General features: G+C 45.5%; 1 protein-coding gene across 1 annotated transcript in view; it reads right to left on the reverse strand.

The window, feature by feature from the left end:
- Nucleotides 1-4,292: 4,292 nt before the first annotated feature.
- Nucleotides 4,293-23,308, reverse strand: part of LOC140650760 (lens epithelium-derived growth factor-like) — a 111,219-nt gene continuing 92,203 nt past the window's right edge. Inside the window, exons 18-19 of the mRNA XM_072859490.1 lie at nucleotides 8,206-8,348; nucleotides 4,293-7,027 (exon numbers count right to left, since the gene is read on the reverse strand). Coding sequence (XP_072715591.1) covers nucleotides 6,957-7,027; nucleotides 8,206-8,348 — 214 coding nt within the window. The 3' untranslated portion in view covers nucleotides 4,293-6,956. The remainder of the gene's footprint in view (nucleotides 7,028-8,205; nucleotides 8,349-23,308) is intronic.

Below are 23,308 nucleotides of genomic sequence, written 5' to 3' on the forward strand. Positions count from 1 at the left end.
GTTCAGGCCACTGTAGTCCACTGTCAGCCTCCACCCTCCGTCAGACTTTTGCACTGGCCATATGGGACTATTAAAGGGTGAGCAAGTCTTGCTGATGACTCCTTGGTTCTCCAGTCGATGGCAAAAAAACTCATGGATGGGAACCAGGGAGTCTCGGTTGGTGCGATATTGCTGCCGGTGCACCATCATGGTAGCAATCGACACCTGCTGTTCTTCGACCCACAGCAAGCCCACAACGGAGGGATCCTCCAAGAGGCTGGGCAAGGGAGACACCTGTTTAATCTTATCTGTATCCCCGGCAGCTACACCAAAGGCCCACTGGTACCCTTTTGGGTCTTTGAAGTACCCACTCCTGAGGTAGTCTATGCCAAGGATGCACGGAGACTCCAGGCTGGTCACAATACGATGCTTCTGCCACTTGTCCCCTGTTAGGCTCACCCCAGCCTCCAATACAGACAACTGTTGGCATCCCCCGTCACTCCAGAAATCCAGATGGGTTCTGTCCCCTTGAACCCCGATGGCATTAGGGCACGCTGTGCACTGGTGTCCACCAGAGCCTTATACTCCCGTGGGTCCGATGTGCCAGGCCATCAAATCCATACAGGCCAATAAACCCAATTGTCCCTTTCCTCCACCTGGCCAGAGGCAGGGCCCTTCTGTTCCTGGTCGGAGTGTTCATTACCTGACTCCTGTAACTGCAAACTGGAGGTCCCTTCGTTAGGATCAGAAGGAGGATCAGCCCTTCTACTCTGCCTAGGGAATTGCTCAACAGCAACCAGAGCAGTAACCTTCCTGGATGGACCCTTTTTGGCCGCTGTTTTTCCTCGCAAGCCACTTACCTGATCTTCTAGGTTCGAGGTAGGTGCACCGTCCCACTTCCTCATGTCCTCCCTGTGGTGACGCAGATAGAACCACAGAGTGGCATGAGGCGTGCTCCCACAGTACCCTTTCCCTTGAGAAGAGAAAGGCAGGCCAGTCTAGCCACAGTTGGTGCCTCGATGTCTGTCCAATCCATTATCACCAGGGTATTGGCATATGACGTTGGTGCACTCCATACAAACTTCCGCCACATGGACCACATGCACTGGACTTCATCCAGGTCTTTGGATCCCTGGTCGTTGTCCAGGTTGCTGTAGATCACCTCCACCGCTGCTTATTCCCTCAGATACTGGGTACTTCCCTCAGTGGTGGTCCACTTGCCTTGGTAGTTTACAAGATCTTCCTTGAGGGGATACCTTGCCTTCACGCTCGACAGGAGCTGCCTCCAGAGGCTGTGGATTATTGCCCCTCTTCCAATCCCTTTGTCGATATCCCGGTCCCTAGCGAAGGATCCCAGCTGCTGGGCTTCCTTGCCCTCTAATTCCTGACTGTTGGCCCCAGTATCCCATCATCGGAGCAACCAGGTGATAATTTGCTCGCCTGGATGATGGCCGAAATCTTTCTGCATATCTCGCAGCTCACTCAGGGATAGGGACCGGGTGGTTTCTGACTCGTTTATGATTTCTGTCTCTTCCCCCTCCTGTTCTTGTGACTGCTCTGCTGCAGAACAGGCGGCCTCTTCTGATTCTTCCTCTCCTGCTCCCTCTTAGGAGAAGCTTCTTCCTCCCTTACTAACCGAGTTGGCTTCCCTTTCCATTGTTTCTTCTTGACTATAGGAGTGACAGTTGAGGGTTGGGTCTCTGGTTTAGCCACAGTGTCTGTTTGTATGTCTTCAGATCCAGAGACCCTCTCGCCCCCTTGAGGGTGCTGAACAGTGGCTCGGTAGGCATAGGCCAGGCCCCAGCACAGTGCGAGAAGTTGTGTCTCTTTGGCATAGCCAGGGCATCCTTTTTTCAAGTGTGCTGTTACTTAATCAGGATTCCACACTTGTTCAGGAGTGAAGTCCCAGACCATCGGGGCTGAAAACTGCTCTAGCTACCTGCCCATATTCTCCCACGCACCTTGCCACCCATGATCAGACTGCATCAGGGCACATCCCTGTGTGATATTCCTAAATAGTTGGCTAACTTTGCTTTTTCCGGAAAAGCTGGAAACAGATTCTTGACTGTACCGATTTTGGCTGGGATGGAGTTAATTTTTTAATTTAGAGTTAATTAGAGTTAATTAGAGTTAATTTTTTAATTTAAGAAAGCAGAGCCCTGCTTTCCTGGAGATGACTCTAAACACCCGCCTGCCAATGGGAAGCGGTGAATGAATTCCTTGCTTTGCTTTGCTTGTGTGCGTGGCTTTTGCTTTACCTATTAAACTGTTTTTATCTCAACCCTTGAGTTTTCTTACTTTTGCTCTTCCAATTCTCTCCCCCATCCCACCGAGGGGGAGTGAGGGAGCGGCTGTGTGGTGCTTAGTTGCCAGCCAGGGTTAAACCACGACATTGACACACACCAATATGAGCATTCTGATTACCCAAGGATGTTAAAGAAACTGAAGAGCCATTGTAACAAGGCAGAAAACATCTACCCCACAGGAGAAGAAGGGGAAGGTGCCATTTTTTGTTTCCTCCACAAATTGGCTCTCGGAGAAGAGGAAAAAGGTGTAATTCTCTCCACCAGATGGTTCCCGAAGTACTGGGACAGCAGCAATGCAGGGCCCAAATACATGATTAGGCTCAAGGCCAGTGCTTTTATCATAACTCTGCCAGGCAAAACATAACAAAGTGATAAACAGCACAGCAAACTGCAGAAGCCAAAACCAGCCTTTAACAAGCCCTCAGATTTGATGTACAGCAAGAGAGGAAGTATGCCATGGAGCAGGTAAGGGAACAAATAAACCAGTGTCGAGAAAAATTAAGTCAACATGTTAAGTCAATGTTAAGTCAACATGTTAAGTCAACAAATTAAGTCAATGTTAAGTCAACACAGCTAAACAGGTATAACAACTGTAAATTCCATCTAGCATGCTACGGTCAAATCTGTTGTTATCTCAAACCCCTCAAGCCCCACGTTGGGTGCCAAAAAGGACTGTGGTGGGTTGACCCCAGCTGGCAGGTAAGCCCCTACCCAGTTGCTCGCTCACTTCCCCCCCCCAAGAGATGTGGGAGATAATTGGAAGGGCCAAAGTGAGAAAACTTGTGGGTCGAGATAAAGATAGTTTAAGAAGGGGCGGGGGGGAGAAAGTAACAAAAAAAAAGTGATGCAAAAGCAATCACTCACCACCAGCAGACCGATGCCCAGCCAGTTCCCAAGCAACGGCTACTTTGGAAAGACTCCCTCCCCCCCCCCGACTTTTATTGCTGAGCATGTCTGTCGTGGTTTAGCTTCAGTCGGCAACTAAGCACCACACAGCTGCTCGCTCACCCTCCCCCCGATGGGGGAGAGAATCGGAAGAGCAAAATTACGAAAACTTGTGGGTTGAGATAAGAACAGTTTAATAATTGGAAAAAAAAAAAAAGATTGTAATCAAATGGAAAACAACAAGAGAGATGCAAACAAACAAGTGATGCAACTGCTCACCACACGCTGACCGACTCCCAGCCAGTTCCCAAGCAGCAATCGCTGCCCCCCAGCCAACTCCCCCCAATTTATATACTGAGCATGACGTCATATGGTATGGAATAGCCCTTTGGTCAGTTGGGGTCAGCTGTCCTGGCTGTGCCCCCTCCCAGCTTCTTGTGCACCTGGCAGAGCATGGGAAGCTGAAAAGTCCTTCACTAGTGTGAACATTACTTAGCAACAACTAAGACATCAGTGTGTTATCAACATTATTCTCATCCTAAATCCAAACCACAGCACTATATTAGCTACTAGGAAGACAATTAACTCTATCCCAGCCGAAACCAGGACAATTATGTTATACGGTATGGAATAACTCTTTGGTCAATTCAGGTCAGCTGTCCCGGCTGTGTCCCCTCCCAACCTCTTGCCCACCCCCAGCCTACTCCCCAGGGAGGCCAGAGTGAGAAACAGAGAAGGCCTTGACACTGTCACCGAAATCGGGAATCAAACTCCTTAACACCAATGTAGTATTAAGAAGCAGGCATTCTTTATTACGGCGCCGGATGCACAGGGCATCGTTCCACCTAGCGTGCATACCGCAGGTTACATCAGCCGAAACTTATATTGTCCAATTACATACATATGCATCAAATTTCCCGGAATGATCATGCATATTCATTCTATTTCCCAGAACTAATTATCATATTTGCGTGGTCATTACGCATGCGTCCCTGAGCTCCGAGGGGCTTCCGTGGGGGTCTCTGGTGGTCCTTGGTGGTCGTACAGGTGTGTCCTTTAGTTGGCCCCTTCTTCTGGGCATGCGCAATCCCGCCTTGCTTATGTAACTTGCTTCCCTTCTTCATGGTGCATGGTCCCTAACAATGATTTGGCACCCTTAACACAAACCAATTATTCTAACTACCCTCGACTCGTTGTCAAGATGGGCTGGGGCTGTACTGGGAACATAGCAGCATGTCCGTACTACTCCTCGTCCAATTGTCTTTGGGCATAGTAGCATATCCATAGCCATAGGTGTACAAACACAATATTAAAATATTGTCTACCCTGCTCCTATCTCTATGTTGCTTAGTTGCAACAGAACAAACTAATCATTTTAGTTACATCTGCTTACATTTCCCCCCTTTGGAAGTTTTGAAATAATCATCTTTTCAGTACTTCCACTCATAATCTTTCATATCTCAACATAAGCAGGTGGCTCCTCTCCCGGCATTGGTGTACGATGCTTCATCACTGATTTCTGTGTCAACATTTTCTTTAAACATTGATAAACCAAACAAATCACCAAAACAACTGTAAGCAAAATGATTAGTGTCTGTAACAACTCAGTTATCCATCCTTTAAGAGGAAATCCAAAATGTCCCAAAATTTGGCCTAACCCATTTGTTTGCATTTCACTCCTTAAACCTTGAGTCTGTTGTGACACCCTCTTCGTATCATCTATTTGTTCATTCAAAGCAGCTGTAACATTTGGGATGTGCACACAGCAATCTTGATTTCTGTAAATCCACAATCATCGCTTCAATTCCCCCATGTGTTTCTCTGTTTTTCCTCTGCTATTTTTATCATTATTTGTGGGGTAACTATGACTCGTCGGGTGGATGTTACCCACCATCCATCCTCATTTTCTACTGCTCTCAACTGTTCTGCCAATAATCTATCCAACTTACCATAGTTTGGTTTCGGGGTTGGAAGTTTTACCTGTTTTACTGGTACCAGGGCAAGGATGCTTTGCTACGCTGCCTCTCTAGCAGTTTTATCAGCCAATCGGTTGCCCACACTTACCACGGTTTGTCCAAATTGATGTGCTTTACGATGCATTACCACTACTTGCTGGATGTCCTGGAGGAGTTGGAGAATTTCTTCCTTATATTTAATGGGCGATCCTTGAGCTGACAACAGTCCTCTCTCCTTCCAGATAGCTCCATGTGTGTGAATCTGCTTTCTGTGCTGATGTATTCACAGGGAGAGCTTCAGCTTTCATCACTTGGGTGGTGGTAACCACTGCATACCCCGCCATCCGTTTTTCCATCTCGGACAAAACTGCTTCCATCCGTAAACAGCTCCAAATCAGGATTAGGCAACAGTTCGTCCTTCAGGTCCTGTCTGCTAGCATATACCTGTTCAATAGTTTGCAAACAATCATGGTGTAAAGACTCACCCATTTCCGAGCTCAAAAACATTGCCGGGTTCACTGCTGTTGTAGTTTTAAGTTCCACATCGTCCTGTTCCAAGAGAGTGACCTGGTATTTGAGCATGCGGCTCGGGGACAGCCAATGCCCCCCTTTTTGCTCCAAGACAGAAACTACCATATGTGGGACGTAAACCGTAATTTTCTGCCCCATGGTTAATTTCCTTGCTTCTTGGATTAAGAGTACAGTTGCTGCCACCGCTCGCAAACATCCAGGCCATCCCTTGCTGACATTATCCAATTGCTTAGAAAAATACCCAACGGCCCGTTTCCAGGTTCCTAATTTTTGAGTCAACACACCCAGAGCAAGATGTTGTCGCTCATGTACAAACAATTCAAAAGGCTTTGCTAAATCCGGGAGTCCTAACGCAGGTGCGGACATCAAAGCCGCCTTCAGCTTTTTAAAAGCTGTCCGACACTCAGGTGTCCACAACAGGTGATTCTCCTGGGATCCTTTCAAAGCTGCATAATTGAGGATCCACAATCGACACCACCCGACCATACCCAAAAATGTCCGCAATTCCCATATCGTTCTGGGTTCTGGAACTTGACAAATTGCTTCCTTTCTGCCTGCTCCCAATCTTCTTTGTCCTTGCGAAATTTCAAAGCCTAAATATATCACAGTCTCTTTCCCAGTCTGGGCCTTGTTTTTTGATACTCGGTATCCTGCTTGTTCCAAAAAAATTCAGCAAGCTGATGGTCACTTGTAAACAGTCCTCTCGAGTCTCTGCTGCTATCAAGATGTCATCTACATACTGCAATATTATTCCTTCTGAATTTTCTTTTTTCCACACTTCCAATTCCTTTGCCAATTGATTAGCAAATATTGTAGGACTATTTTTGAACCCTTGAGGTAGCACCGTCCAGGTGAGTTGTGTCTTGCGTCCAGTGGTGGGGCTTTCCCATTCAAAGGCAAATATGCCCGGCTATCTTTGTCTAGAGGCATGCAGAAGAAAGCATCCTTGAGATCAAGTACAGTAAACCACTTATGTTTTTCTTTTAAAGATGTCAGCAAGGTATATGGGTTAGCTACTACCAGGTGAATGTCTTGAACAATCTGATTCACGGCTCTTAAATCTTGAACTAGCCTATATTCCTTGTTCCTTGCCATTCTGCTTTTTCACTGGCAATATCGGGGTGTTATATTCTGATTCACACTCTATCAATAATCCATAATTTGAAAATTTTGTTATTAATTCTTCCAACCCCTTTCTAGCTTCCCACTTAATAGGATACTGGTTTTGTCTTACCGGTTTAGTTCCAGATTTTAGAACAACCTTTACTGGTTCCGCCAATTAGACCGACCTGGGATTCCACTAGCCCATACCAAGGGTGTTACTGCATCCTCCACTTCGGCAGGAATTTCTTCCTTTGGTCTTGGTGTGTTCTGTAACATAAAAATTCTCGCTTCCACAGCTTTTGATTCGGGTATTAACAGCTGAGTCTCCCCATTTTTTAAAAATTATTTTGTGCATTCAATTTACTCAATATATCTCTTCCTAACGAAGATGATGGACATTCTGGCCTATACAAAAATTGATGAGTTACTCATTGCTTTCCCAGTTTGAATTTCAAAGGTTGTAAAAACGGCCGGTTTTCCTTCTGCCCTGCTCCCCCAACAACACTTATAGTTTTATGACTAAACCCCCCTTTGCATATATTTAATACCGACTATGTTGCCCCTGTATCAACTAAACATTCTACTTCATCATTCCCCAGCTTTAATGTAACCAGGGGTTCAGCCGGGGTTGACTCCCCTGGTCTCCTTCAGTCCTCATCATTCAGAGTCATCAACTTAATAGCCTGTAGCGAAGGATCCAATTCTCTCACTTTGGGACATTCCCATTTCCAATGCTACAGGCAGAGCAACATCATCTTAAACTCTTATTCCTTCCCTGTTTTTTTCCAAAGTCAATACCATAAAATCTTACGGGATAATCCCACACTGTTTTTGCCACTCCGGATGATTTCTCAAAGCGAAAAATAAATACCTCATAAGGTATTTCATCCCATTTACCTTCCCTTTTGCAAAATAACATTAATTGCAAGATGGTATTATATCGCAATGTACTATTCTTTGGCCATTTTCCCTCACTATCCAAAGTATACAATGGCCACCAATGATTACAATATTCAATTAATTGTTTCCGAGTCAAAGGATCACCCCCCAGATCTTTCCAATGTTTTAAAATACATCCCAAAGGTGTTCTTTGCGGGATGGGTTTTTTACTCGGAAATGTACCCATCTCCCAAAAGACTAGTGGTTGTGATTGTGCACTATCAATCACAGGCACTAGTCAGAGGGACCCCAACCCTTGTTGGAGCTCCCTCTGGGATTCCAGCCCCCTGCCGGAAATCCCAACCTTGGAGACTTCAACCCCCCGTTGAAGACTCCCCCTTGGGCCCGGCTCCACAGGCTTTCGCCTAGCAGAGACTAACCAACCGAGGTACCTCTTTAGCCCAACCCTGCGTAGCTTTTGCCGTGCCTTACGAGCAGGCTTTAGTGGGACTCTAACCCACGTCCTACCTAGAGCTCTGTTACCCGTTAGAAGAATGCCTTATTACCTTGTTCCAGGAGATCTTGCTCAGAATTCTTCGGTCCGGGGATCGGAGGTTCTCCCCGAGAATCCCTTGGTGCCGGCTGGAGGTCCTGCAATCCCTCGGATCCGTCGAAATTCAGAAGCAGGGTCCCATCTGGGTCGCCAAAACTGTCACCGAAATTGGGAATCAAACTCCTTAACACCAATGTAGCATTAAGAAGCAGGCATTCTTTATTACGGCGCCGGATGCACGGGGCATCGTTCCACCTAGCGTGCATACTGCAGGTTACATCAGACGAAACTTATATTGTCCAATTACATACATATGCACCAAATTTCCCGGAATGATCATGCATATTCATTCTATTTCCCAGAACTAATTATCATATTTGCGTGGTCATTACGCATGCGTCCTTGAGCTCCGAGGGGCTTCCGTGGGGTCTCTGGTGGTCCTTGGTGGTCGTACAGGTGTGTCCTTTAGTTGGCCCCTTCTTCTGGGCATGCGCAATATCGCCTTGCTTATGTAACTTGCTTCCTTCTTCATGGTGCATGGTCCCTAACAGTGATTTGGCACCCTTAACACAAACCAATTATTCTAACTGCCCCTCGACTCATTGTCAAGATGGGCTGGGGCTGTACTGGGAACATAGCAGCATGTCTGTACTACTCCTTGTCCAATTGTCTTTGGGCATAGTAACATATCCATAGCCATAGGTGTACAAACACAACATTAAAGCATTGCCTACCCCGCTCCTATCTCTATGTTGCTTAGTTGCAACAGAACAAACTAATAATTTTAGTTACATCTGGTTACAACACCGTGTAAGCACTGTTCAGCAATAGCTAAACCATCGATGTATTATCAACGCTGTTTTGGTCACAAATTTAAAGCACAGCACCATAGGGGCTGCTATGAAGAAAATTAACTCCATCCCAGCCAGACCTAGTACACGCAGCGACGTGTCACACTGGCACATGAAGTTTTTCCAAATCCTGTGCGATGTTTTCCCTCAAGTTAGCCATCCAAATAGGTTTTCCTTGTCGCTGTCACTTCCTCTGTTTCCGCTGTGCAAATCAGCCCCAGAGGGCGTTGGCCACCATCCAGGAGTCACTATACAAGTATAACCTGGGCTATTTCCTCTGTAATGATACATCGATGGCCATTCTTATGGCTTGAACTTCAGCGAACTGACTCAATTGTCCTTCGCCTTCATCCGTTTTTATCACCCATTGGACAGGATTCCAAATGGCAGGTTTCTGTCTTCTCTGATTGCCAATAATTCGTCAAGAGCTGTCAGTGAACAGGGCATATTGGCACTCTTCTTCAGATAGCTTGTCATATCCTGAGGCTTCTTGAGCATGTGGGAATACCCTGGGTGAGACCCCAAAATCACGATTTTTCAGGCCATTCCATCAGCTCTTCTCTCAGGCCCGGGACGTCTCTGAGCCCACTGGGTAATCAGGGCTGTCCATTTACTCCAGGTAGCACTTGCCACATGATGAGTCGAGGGCATTTCTCCTTTCAGCATCCAGTGAAATACTGGTAGCCAAGGTGCCAGCAGCAGTTGTGATTCTGTCCCCACCGCTTCAGATGCTGCCTACATTCCCTCATAGGTGGCTAATATTTCTTTTTCCATCGGGATATAGTTTTCGTCAGCAGCTTGATAGCCTCGGCTCCAGAATCCAAGGGGTCCTCCTCTGGTCTCTCCTAGTGCTTTCTGCCATAAACCCCACTGGCCTGTTTTGTCCCCTGCTGATGTGTATAGTACGTTTTGGACATTTGGACTGGTTCTGATGGGCCCCAGGGTAACCGCATGTGCTGCTTCTTGGTTTACCTGGTCAAAGGCTTGTTGTTGCTCGGTTCCCCACTCAAATGAGTTCTCTTTTCTGGTGACTTGGTACATACAGTGGGTTCACAAGCTGACTGTATCTGTGGATGTGCATTTGCCAAAATGCTACCATTCCAAGAAACATTTGTGTTTCCTTTTATTGGTTGGTGGTGCCATTGCCACAGTCTTGTCAATCATGTCAATAGGAATGAGATGGCACCCATCTTGCCATTTGACACCCAGAAAATTTATTTCTTGGTGCAGGTCCTTATTCCTCTTGATCGCAAATCCTGCATTTGGTAAAATTTCAGTGATCAGTTTGCCTTTGCTATATACCTCTTGGGTGGTGTTTCCCCATACTATGATGTCATCAATGTACTGTAAGTGATCTGGGGCGTTGCCCTCTTTCAAAACCTTTTGTATAAATCTGTGACAGATGGTGGGGTGTATTGGGTTTACATGGCAAGGTTTTGGTAGTGGGGGGGCTGCAGGGGTGGTCTCTGTGAGAAGAGGCAAGGGGCTGCCCTGTGCCGGATACAGCTGGTTCCAGCCAGCTTGGCAACAGGCCAAAGCTGAGCCAATCAGCGAAGCTGGTGGCACCTCTGTGAAAACACGTAAGAAAGGGTAAAACACCACATGGCAGTGTGGGGAAAAAAAAGTGCGAGAAACATCACTGCAAATACCAAGGTCAGTGAAGAAAGAGGGGGAGGAGGTGCTCCAGGCACCAGAGAAGATATTCCCCTGCAGCCCGTGGAAGAGACCACAGTGGAGCAGATATATCCTTGCAGTGCATGGAGAGGACCACACCAGAGCAGGTGGATATTTCCTGAAGGAACTGCAGCCCGTGGAGGAGCTCATGCAGGATCAGGTTCTCCTGGCAGGAACTGTGGCCTGTGGAGAATCCATGTTGGAGCAGATTTTTTTTCCTGAAGGTCTGCAGCCCGTGGAGAGGACCCATGCTGGAGTAGGGGAAAAGTGTGAGGAGGAAGGAGTGGCAGAGAGGAACTGTTATGAACCTCCCGTTCCCCATCCCCCCTGCGCCACTCTGTGGGGCGGGGGAGGGGGGAGGGAAGGGGAGGTAGAGGAGCTGGGAATGAAGGAGTGAAGTTGAGCCTGGGAAAAGAGGGGGAGAAGGGGAGGGAAGCTGTTGTTTTAATGTTTGTGTTTGTTTCTCACCATCCAAATCTATTTTAATTGGCAATAAATTAAATTAATTTTCCCCAAGTTGAGTCTGTTTTGCCTGTGGTGGTGATTAGCAAGTGTCTTTGTCTCGACCCACGAGCTTTTTCATCTTGTTTTCTCCCCCAGTCCTGTTGAGGAGGGGTAGTGAGAGAGCGGCTGGGTGGGCATCTGGCAGTCAGCCAAGGTCAATCTACCACATGGGACTATGCTTCCATCCTTGTGGCAGACAGTTCCAGGTGTATTGTACTCCTTTCCCAGTATAGGCAGTAAACTGTCATTTACACTCAGGTGTCAGGGGAATTGAGAAAAAACACATTAACTATGTCAATGGTCTCATGCCAGGCAGCATTCTTTGCTTCAGGTTCATGCTGTAGTTCTAGCATATCTGCTACTGCTGCACTCAAGGGTGGTGCTACTTCATTTCAAACCTCAGTAGTCTATGGTTGATCTCCTGATGTGTTTTCACACTGGCCAAATGGGCCTGTTGAAGGATGAATGGGTTCAAGTAACCACCCCTTGACTTTCAAGCTCTTTGATAAGACTGTATATGGGACCGAGCAAATCCCTTTTGGTCCGATATTGCTGTCGGTGTACCATTTGGGTTGCCACTGGCACCGACTGAGGTGATGACTGTAGCAGTCCTACTACTGACTCTCCCTCTGAGACACCAGGTAGTTGAGGTATCAAAGGTGTGTCTATAGGGGTATGTGGAAGGAGAGTGTCTGTTCCTTTAAGGGTATCTGGTCAAAGGAGCCTCACTTCCTTGTGCTTCAGGCATTCTTCTCTTATATGTTTTTTTTTTAAAACTGTCTTAAGTTATTGGAAAGGAGTTTTAGTAAAGACAATTGGGAAGCTTTCAACATCGTTCTACTTTACTAATAAGAGCTAACAATTAATCTGGATGATATGCTGTTAAGAGTATAAAAGCCTTTTCTTCTCAAATGACAAATTCCTTTATGTTACACTGTCCAGTAGTGCTTGAATTACACTGTTGTGATACATGTTCAGTTAAGTGGCACGCAGATGACAAAAGCTGATACTCCTAATGCCACAGACCGTAGTATGCATGATAAACTTAACACTGTTAGAGAAAAGGTGGAAGTATAGCCTTCCTCAAAGGATGGAAGGTAACATTTAAGAGGTTATTCTACATACTGTTTAACAGCTTTTCACAAGATAGAAAAGTTAGGTTTTTTAAATTTCACTAAATTTTTTAGTCTCACTTTCTCTCCTTATTTTCACTTTTTGCAAGAGCCCTTCTCTTCAGGCAACAACAATAAAATAGACTCAGAAAACATACACACAGTAATAAATTTTACCCTTAAACTTGATACTTGGTCATAAGAATACTATCTTTGAATAGTTCAAATAGCCTGAATATTTCGATAGCCGGGTGAAACTCTTACAAGACTGCTTCAGGCATCATTTGCATAAGGGTATGTGGAAGGAGAGTGTCTGCTCCTTTAAGGGTATCTGGTCAAAGGAGCCATAAACAAGAATATACAGAGACAAACCTGACCAACACATGATAAGGGAGGTTCTGATAAGAACAAACCTGGTTAGTCACCCTAATTGGTAAGGATATGTAGGGTGTGAAAATGTTTATTTTTTCAGGTGCATGATAAGGAAAGGGAGGGAGACAAATACACAGAGTCATAAAATCTGACCAATTAGCATTAACAAAGACGATAACCAGAAACAAACCCGGTCATTCACACTAATTGATGGGCTATCAAGGAACTGCAGGCAAACCCAGGACTTTGCAACTGATAAGGATGCAAACCTGTGGGTCCAGGAGGGGGTCCAGGAGGGGGTCGGTGGGACTATTCCAGCTGATGAGACAATGTCCAAGGGAAGGGGGAGCAGGGAGGAACAAAGAGGAGGGTAGACAGAAAAGGGTATAAAAGGGGCCAGTCGCATGTAAAATGGGGCCGGTCAGTACGCTTGTCTGGCTGAGCCCTGCTCCTGATCACTACAGTCTGTCCTATCTTCTTATTAAATCTTTTCTTAACTCTCTCTCTGTGTAATCTCACGCCCTATCCCCTGTGTATGTGTGCTGCAAGGGCTAAGCGTCAGCTACTGGTGAGACCTCTGTGAGTGGATTTAGTGCTAGCTACTGGAGTCAGACCAAGGGTGTGGGCGCCCCTGGCCTGTGGTGTCAGCTACTGGAGCAAGTGAGGGTCCTAGCATCAGTAGTTGGAGGGGCCAGAGATGTCTGGATCTGGGGAGGGTCCTACAGACTTTGAGCCCGGAGTGCCAGTGTACTGGGTCTGGCTGGGATGGAGTTAACTTTCTTCATAGCACCCCGTATGGTGCTGTGCTTTGCATTTGTGGCTAAAACAGTGTTGCTAACACACTAATGTTTTGGCTATAGCTGAACAGTGTTTGCACAGCATCAAGGCTGTCTCTCCAAACCCCGCTCTCCCCCCCAAAAAAGGCCAGTAGGCTGGAGGGTGGGCAAGAGTGGGCAAGGGAGGGGACACAGCAGGACAGCTGACCCCAACTGACCAAAGGGCTATTCCATACCATATGACGTTGCGCTCAGCAATAAAAGCTCAGGGAAAGGGGGAGGATGGGGGGGGACGACACACACAGTAAATCCTGTTATCTTCTGTAACATCTTCATCATCCCTTTTCCCAACCTGGCTGGGGGCAGGGCTTCCCTATGGGAGGCTTATCGGAGCCAGTTCTTCCAGGAGAAAGGTGTAGGAGGAGTCTTCCGCTGGTGAGGCTGATGGCGTGAGGCCATTCTCAGCCTGCTGTGGCTTGGCGGATGTCCTTTGTTGCTGTTGGAGTTCATGTACCTGGGTGGCCAACTCCCTGGTGCCATGCCACCGGGCCATGTCCTTCTCTTGCTCTTACAGCCATGCCCACAGAGCTCCGTGGGTCACTCTGAGGCATCTGCTCCTTCAGTCCATCAGCAGGTGGCACCGGGCCGCCTTGTTCTCGCATGGTGGCCACCCACGCCTTCACAGGGGAGGAGGCAGAAACTTCACAGATGGAGTGCATCACCTACTTCCCCCACCAGGGCCAAGGGGTTGGTTCCTAAGATCATCCCAGCCATGGTACTGGCTAACCGAGGGGGGCCCCCCCCCAAACCAATCACTTCCAAATGGCCTGTGTCACCCCCCTCTTGGTCCAGATCGATCAAAGGTGGGCTGTCTGACATGCCATACACCACTTTGACTACTGCTCATTCCCTTAACCTCTGAATCCCTTCTTCAGCCATATGCCACCACTTCTGGATGCGCATATCCAGAAGGTCCTCTTTCTGTAAATCACATCCTCTCGCCCCAGCAAGCAGTCTATGTCACAGATTAGTTGCAACACAAGATCTGGTTGCACAATCCACAGCTCCATCATTGGACAGAGACGCCCCCCAACCATGGTGCCTCCCTGTTATCTAGCTCTAAGCCACTGGCGCCCACATCCCAGAACCTCAATAGCCAGGTTAGCAGGTTTTCTTATACTCCCCGCTTAAAATCAGCCCTTAAGTCTCTGTGGTGGGTTGAACTTGGCTGGCCGCCAGGTGCCCACCAAGCCACTCTGTCACTCCCCCTCCTCAGCAGGACAGGGGAGAAAATAAGATGAAAAACTGGTGAGTTGAGATAAAGGCAGTTTAATGAAAGAAAGCAAAGGCCGCACCCGGAAGCAAAGCAAAAAAACCCACAACCCAAAAGATTTATTCTCTACTTCCCATCAGCAGGCCATGTCCAGCCACTTCCTGGGAAGTAGGGCCTCAGTATGCTTTGGAAGAGAAATGCCTTAATAACGAATGCCCCCCCCCCCCTTTCTCTTAGCTTTTATTGCTGAGCACGATGTCATATGGTATGGAATATCCCTTTGGTCAGTTTGGGTCAGCTGTCCTGGCTATGTCCCTCCCAACCTCTTTCTAGCTACCAATACAAAGCACAGCACTATGAGGGCTGCTATGGGGAAAGTTAACTCCATCCCAGCCAGACCCAATACAGTCTCAGAAATCAGCACTATGTAAAGATAATATGGTTTCGGTTTCTTCCTCTTCTTCCAATGTACCTACCCCCAGAGGTGGATGGGCCACCATGATCCCTGACACTGTCATTTCCCCCCCCCCCCCACGTTTGCATTAATTGTTCTGTTCCCTTCCTTTTCCATTGCCTAGTTTGGACTAAGGGGCAACTCCAGCTAAGTAAGCCGTTACTGCGCTCTAGAACAGCTGCTCGGCTCTCTGCTCCTCACACCCGCAGCTGGCCTTTGCAACTCCATTCTAAAAGAGGCCAGCATGCAAAGGCGCACCCCACATCAGTGTGGTGCGTTTTTCATCATTTCCTTGTAGGCATGTGGTGGGTTGACGCCAGCCAGCAGCAAAGCACCCACCAGCTGCTCACTCACTCCCCCTCCCCCCCGAGAGATGGGGAAGAGAATTGGAAGAGCAAAACTGAGAAAAAACTTGTCGGTCGAGATAAAGACAGTTTAATAGATGAAGGAAACAAAGGAAAAAACACGTGATGCAAAGGCAATCACTTCCCATGGGTAGACCGATGCCCCAAGCAACGGCTACCTTGGAAAGACTCCCCGCCCCTCCCCATCCCCCCCATTTTTATTGCTGAGCATGACATTATATGGCATAGAATTTCCCTTTGGTCAATTTGGGTCAGCTGTCCCGGCTGTGTCTCTTCCCAACCTCTTGTCCACCCCCAGCCTACTCCTGGCGGGGCGGGGGGGAGGGAGGGGGCCGGCAGTGTGAGAAACAGAGAAGGCCTCGATGCTGTGCAAGCACTGTTAAGCAATAGCTAAAACATGGGCGTGTTATCAACACTGTTTTAATCACAAATGTAAAGCACAGCACCATAAGGGCTGCTATGAAGAAAATTAACTCCAGCCCAGCCAGACCCAGTACAAGGCATTAAAGCCTTTTCCCAGTTGGGCTGCCAATTCTTTCAGGCTCTTGGTGTGCTCGGGTTTCAGTTCCCAAGCCACTGGAGGATGCATCCAAACCAGGCACTGAGCCAAAGGCACCCATTCCTCATCCCATCCAGGTACTGGAGGTTCAGGAGTCACTTCCCAGGTTCCCTTGCTCTTACGTTAGAACAAGTTTCAAAATGTTTCTGCTATCCTACCTCAAGTAGGAGTACTAAACGTACTACCTGCCAGACTCTTACCCCCAAGCGCCCACCCTCAAGATCTACAAGATTACACTCGGGCAAATTAATTTGGCAGCTGTATGTGGTCTCTGCGTTGTGGACATTTGTTGGCTGCACTACAGCTGTACAATCCTCTTTTCACAGTCCAAAACTTCCTTCGGATCCCACTTCTGACAGCAGTTTTAGTAATGTCATTGTTTAGGTCTGGACAGACTAAACGCATGCATTGATTACTATGCAATAATTGGTTCCGTGTGAAGGAGTTTGGATATTTATTGTCCTTGTGAAAGAGTGATTATTAATGCAAAGAACACTACAAAGTTACAGGAAAAGTGGCTATCTCTACTTCCCTTTCCTTGCTGACAGGAGCAGCAGTTGTCAGAGGTTGGGAGGAGTAGGGTGCTGAGGGTGTCTGTTCTGGCCATGCACGAGCATGGTCCCAGGCATCCCCAAAGGCAGAGTCATGCTGCCCCCTCTTTGGGCTGAGGTGGATGTGTTTTATGAGGTGGAGAGCACCTTCCAGATTATTTCATCTTTAGTTGTTGTTGGACTGCTCTAACTGTTGCTTGTTGATTGGTGTAGCGAGTTGCCAGGCAAATATTCTTGTATAAGTTTAGTTCTGCTATTTCTGCCAATTATGTGGTTTTTTTATAACACCTGCTTCATTGTGCTTCATCTAACAAAAGTTACAACCCTAACAACTACATAGCAACATACCGAAGGTCAAACAGTGGGCCTCCAACATCAGTCTAGTTATTCGAGTGATGTCAGCTCAGTAGGCCAAGACAACCAGAGGAGGACAGAGAGCACAGGGAGCAGAGACAGCACAGGGGTTAGAGAGGGGGGCCAGAGAGAAAGAGAGCGAGCACAAGGGGCGGAGTGGGGTGGGGGGTGTTGCACGAGAGTGGGGGCAGGGCTGAGAGATTTTACAAGTGTAGCACTTCTCTGTCTCCTTCCTTTCTTGCCTTCAGAAATCTTTACAGGGTTCTTTTGGAAAACCCAAGTTCTAAACCCCTCAAGTTCATGCCAAGGAAAATTTCTTAACAGCTTTGATTTAGACATTCCAACAGTTATGGCCCTTATGAATGCCTTAATTTATACAATTTAAACATTAAACTCATACAAAGAAGTTGATTCTTAAAGACTTTAATTTTTTTAAAAGCATTCAAGACTGTTTTCTGACCAATGTGCATCATCAACAGGTTCAGTGAAAACACCAGATTTCTTCCTAGTATGACATCTATAATACCAAAAGCATACTATGAGAATTCACGCAGCATAGATTGGTACAATTGGTACATAGCATCACTTGGTACAATGTTTTACAAGAACAAAATTAAACTTTAACATTAACCGCTATAAAAACAATGTTTCCAACTCGTACAAAGCACAGTAAAAAGCCATCCTGACACATGTTGAAAAACTACACACTAACAGGTCAGTATGACTGGAAGAGAGTATGTTTTATACAAATGAAGCAATTAAGCAGTTGAAAAACTATTTACACTCTTTCCTGCTATTAACTGGACAAACATACAGGAGTCAGATTAAAACATACTACAACTCTGTCTCCTGTTTTCTGAATGGGATTTTGAGATGTGTATTGCTTATTAATACTGGATAAAACCATCAGCAAAGCATTTAAATACTTTTCAAATGAAGATTAAAGGGGCTGTTATTTCACAAAATTTAACATTAAAATACTATGCTTATAAAATTTTTAAAACTTTTGGTCCATAGATTTCAAATGCAAAACTTAATAACTTTTATTTTGTATTTAAGAAAAAAAAAATACTCCAGTGGCATAATTTCTTTTCAGAGAGATTCCTTTGGATTTTCAAGCTCTCTCTCTTCACCTGATGTTCTAGAAAAATAATAAAGCGACATTAATAGCCATATAAAGAATTTTAGACATAAGTCTTATTTTAAAATTCATTGACCTGGAATAAGACTAGAATCTCGGTGTGTTGATACACATTCAGCAGTAGATGAAGTTTGGAAGACTGAAGCAGTTAGTGATGCCAGCTTCTCTCCTTGAGAGGACTGTGTCGTCCCCCCCGTCCCCCCCCCAATTGAGCTCAAGTCAACATGCCAAGCTGTGAACTGCAGTTATTTAGGATCTGATTTGTATTCCATTCAGGCGTTCCTAAATAGTAAGCCAAACAGTTTTTTACTGGTACCAGTACCAAACTCAATGCCCTTGGAAGTGTAGAAGATGGAATCCAATATTCTTTTGTGCTGGAAAAAAGAAAAGGAAGTTTGTGTTGACTGCAGGACCATGCCATCAGCAGCGTGCACGTTCAAGCTTGTAGCTTCCTTTCACTCCAACCAGCACTAATGTATTGGTTTGCTAGAAAACTTTTCACATCCTTCTTCTGGATTTTAGCAGTGGGGTTTCTTCCGTTGAGTTATAAAACCTGAATGATTGCAGCATATTGCTCCAAGTCGTTTCCAGTGACCACTGCAACAATCATTTAAGGTTTACTTTCCCCCTTATAAACAGAGTGCTTTGTCCCAAATATTTATTAATTTTTATCCAGAAACTATTGGGCTTTTTATGCATCCTTACTCTACTAAGCTAGGGGTTTTTTATTTTTTAGCGGTTTAGAAATATATTTTATGCAATATTTTAGGAAGCAAGTAAGAAATAGCTGCTTTACGGGGAGAGGGTCTATGGTTTTAATTTGTGAATTGCTTTCTTTAAATTAGGCCGAAAAACAAGCTGAAGCTGTGGAAGCTGCAGTGGTAGCAGCTGCAGTGGCTGTGACTCCAAAAGTAAGCCCTAAAAGAGGAAGACCAGCAGGTAACTCTAAACAAAAAGGAATTTTATTTATTTTTCCCCATACAAAATAACTTAATAGAGATGGTCGGAGGATTTATTGCCCCCAGATCTCCAGAGTATTACAGAATGTTTCCTCATATGTAAACCTCCAATTTTTATTTTTTATGTGTGTGTGTGCGTGTATACATATATATATAAAATATATATATTATATATATATTTTTTATACACGCACACACACACATCTAAACTATCCTACATGGCAACCTGAGGTATTTAGCAATTTAGCGCATAAAGGGCCTTAAAATGTTTATGGTTATGCTGGGTCCTCTGAAATAAGGATCATTGTATCCCCTTGCAAGTATCACCTTTAGGAAAGCCTCCATAGGATTCTGCTAACTTACAGACCATGCAATAAGGCCTCTGTTTCACTGTGGCTTCACAAAGGTTTATATTAATCAAAGATGTATAAAATTGGTACTTAAGTTATGTTAGACTATCCACAAAACAAGTTTTTAAAAAATGGGGGGAGGGAGACTGCCTATAGGTAGAGCTCAGAGGACAGTAAAAACAAGTGAAGAGCTGGAGAGATTTTGCTGAAAAGACGTTTAAAAGAAATCTCTGTAGACCGATAGACAACTGAGAAGAAAATATAGCTATTAGAAGAAGCATGTAATTTAAAAGATTTTGCTAATAGTTCTGCAGTACTTGTTTGTGAAAGTAGCAATGATTTAATTGTAATTCTTATGGCAAGTTTGCAAGTATTCTTGAAGGAAATGTTTTAAATTTGTTTACTGCTAACATGGGGAAAGTTATTGGAGCACTTAAATATGCTGTATGAGCATTTAGTCTAGGAAACAGATAATTTAATACTTTATACTCACCTGTATCTGGTAGCATTATGAAAATAACTTTTAGAAAGTGCAACCAGAGTTAGCTCCCAAGGCAAACTATTTAAGACTAGATGTGAGGAAATGAAGTATTACCTTAGTACTTCACCCACTCTCATTATATTTATTAAATGAACATTTCTAATATTTTAATGTGGGGGGGATTATATTGATCTTTCAAATGAGTTGTGTTTATACAAGCTATTGTCTGTAAGAGCAGGAAAGGACCTTTACAAGAGATGCTTTGGCACCCTATGGGAAATGTGTTACTAGATGATGTACTGTGCAGCATTCTCTCGCATTAATATGATGCATGCATCTCTTGCTTAGCAGTGTTCCGCACTAACACCAGCAGCACTTCAAACACTGGGCTGTTAGGTTTTTTCCTAACAGAATGTTCACTGGGGATAGCAGATAAGCATGTTCCATAAATTTCAATCCATAATGGCTTCATTTTACAGAATTCAAAGGGAATAAACGTCAAGAAGGTGGATAAACTATTTAGCTCGCTTTAACACTGAAACATGGTGAAACTGAGAAAATGTAGAACTGTGCTGTATACCTCAGTGTGGTGGTAGAATTTCTTGACACTGATTTACTCTCAGGGAAAGGGATGGAAGCTCCATGAAGCTCTTAAAACCACTACTAATAAATAGTCTGAGTTTAGATTTGCACACTAAATTACTTAATTCCCCCCCCCCTTATTATTGTCTTATTATTCCACTTATTATTCTCTTGTTTCAGGTTTTTTTTTTTTTTTTTATTAGCTGCATAACATGAGGCAGGGCCATTCTGAGTGCACTGGGTGGAAAAGGCACAGGAATAGATGGTTTAAACCTCTTAGACTGCTGTCTTAAAGTACCAAAGTGTTGGTTGAGATTTTAATTTTTCAAAGGGATCTCGATTAAACTTTGATACACAGTTACAACATTTGATTTTTTTTTAAAATAGAGTGTTTACCCTACTAAGTTTGACTCAAGTGTTGCTTCTATGTGTTGACATGAGAAACAATCCTTTTAGATAAGGAACGGGTGGTAGCTGTAGACTAACCTGTTCTTTTTGTATAATTAGCTACTGAAGTAAAGGTTCCAAAACCAAGAGGGAGACCCAAATTGGTGAAACCACCTTGTCCTTCAGAGACCGACATGTGAGTTGGCTTTTTATATAAAATGCCTGTCTTTATTGTAAACCAAGTGGTTGCATTTGATGAGCTGTCATGACTTACTGAGTTCCTGCCCAGCATTTTCCTTGTAGTACTCAGTATAAGTTGGATGTTGCAGTCAGGATGAGTGGACAACCAGATGGGTAAAAAAGTGGTTGGATGATTAGGCTCAGAGGATAGGGGTTAATAGGTTGTTTTCTACCTGGAGGCTGGTAACAAGTGGAATACTGCAGGGGTCTATCCTGGGACCTGTCCTGCTTAACATCTTTATCAATGACCTGGAGGAGGCGACAGAGTGCACTCTCTTCAAGTTTGCAGACGATAGCAAACGGGAGGGGGGGGGGGGGGCAGTCAATACACTTGAGGGCAGAGCTGCCATCCAGAAGGAACTAGACAGGTTGGAGGAACAGGCTGACAGGAACCTCATGAAATTCAACCAGCACAAATGCAAAGTCCTGCCCCTGGGAAGGAAGAACACCTGGCAATGGTACAGCTGGGGACTGACTGCAGAGCAGCTCTGCTGAAAAGGACCTGGAGATCCTGGTAGACAGCAAGCTGACCATGAGCCAACAGTGTGCCCTGGCAGCAAAGGAGGCCAACAGTATCCTGGGCTGTATGAACAGGAGCATAGGCAGTTGTATTGGGTCTGGCTGGGATGGAGTTAACTTTCCCCATAGCAGCCCTCATAATGCTGTGCTTTGTATTTGTAGCTAGAACGGTGTTGATAGCACACCAATGTTTTGGCTATTGCTGAGCAGTGCTCGCACAGCATCAAGGCTGTCTCGCCACCCCCCCCCCCCCACCTCCCCAAAGGCTGGAGGGTGGGCAAGAGGTTGGGAGGGGACATAGCCGGGACAGCTAACCCAAACTGACCAAAGGGATATTCCATACCATATGACGTCATGCTCAGCAATAAAAGCTAAGAGAAGGGGGGGCGGGGGGGGCATTCGTTATTAAGGCGTTTGTCTTCCAAAGCAATCGCTACACGTACTGAGGCCCTACTTCCCAGGAAGTGGCTGGACATGGCCTGCTGATGGGAAGTAGAGAATAAATCTTTTTTTTCTTTGTTTCTGGGCGCGGCCTTTGCTTTCTTTCATTAAACCACTTTTATCTCGACCCATGAGTTTTTCATCTTATTTTCTCCCCCTGTCCTGCTGAGGAGGGGGAATGACAGAGTGGCTTGGTGGGCATCTAGCAGCTAGCCAAGGTCAACCCACCACAGCAGTAGATTGAGAGAAGTGATTATCCCCCTCTATCCAGCACTTGTTAGACCACACCTAGAATCCTGGGTCCCCCAATACAAGAAAGATGCTGACTAACTGGAGCGAGTTCAGCAGAGGGCCACCAAGCTGGTCAGAGGGCTGGAACATGTCCTATGAGGAGGGGCTGAGGGACCTGGGCTTGTTCAGCCTGGAGAAGAGAAGGCTTTGGGGGAGATCTAATAACAGCCTTCCAATACCTACAAGGAGTTCATCAAGAAGAAGGAGCCAGGCTCGTCACGACAGTGCATGATGGGAGGATGAGAAGCAACAGGCATAAACTGAAACAAGAGAGGATCAGACAGGATATAGGGAAATACTTTTTCACCCTGAGGACAGTCAAGCAGTGGGGCAGGTTGCCCAGAGAGGTTGTCCAGTCTCCATCCTTGGAGGTTTTCAAGACCAGACTGAAGAAAGCCCTGAGTAACCTGGTCTGAACCACCCCCAGCAAGGGGTTGGACAAGAGACTTCCAGAGGCCCCTTCCAACCTGCATTACCCTATGATCCTATGAAATGAAAGATCTAAGAGTGAGCCAACTTTGTGCAGGTGGAGCATTTGATAGTAAAAACTAAAAAGTACATCTTCCTGAACTGAGAGTTAGGTTCTCTTTTAAACTGGGTATAGATAATGAGTATGAAGCTTAAATAATTTACTGTGTTTTAGTGTTCATGAAGAGGAGAAGACAAAGAAAAAGGACTGGAAGAAAAGCCCAAAAAACAAGGGAAAAAAGATGAGGAGAGTCAGAAGGAAGAAGACAAATCAAGGAAGGAATTTGATAGAAGAGAAGCAAAGAGGGAGACCGAACCAAAAAGGAGAAATACTTCCCAAGTGGGTTCTGCATCAGCGTCTGATTCTGAAGAGGATGAAGGAGAACATGAAGGTGATAAGGTATATTGCTCT

Source organism: Ciconia boyciana, chromosome 4 (genome assembly GCF_034638445.1).
Source record: "Ciconia boyciana chromosome 4, ASM3463844v1, whole genome shotgun sequence".
Taxonomy (NCBI): domain Eukaryota; kingdom Metazoa; phylum Chordata; class Aves; order Ciconiiformes; family Ciconiidae; genus Ciconia; species Ciconia boyciana.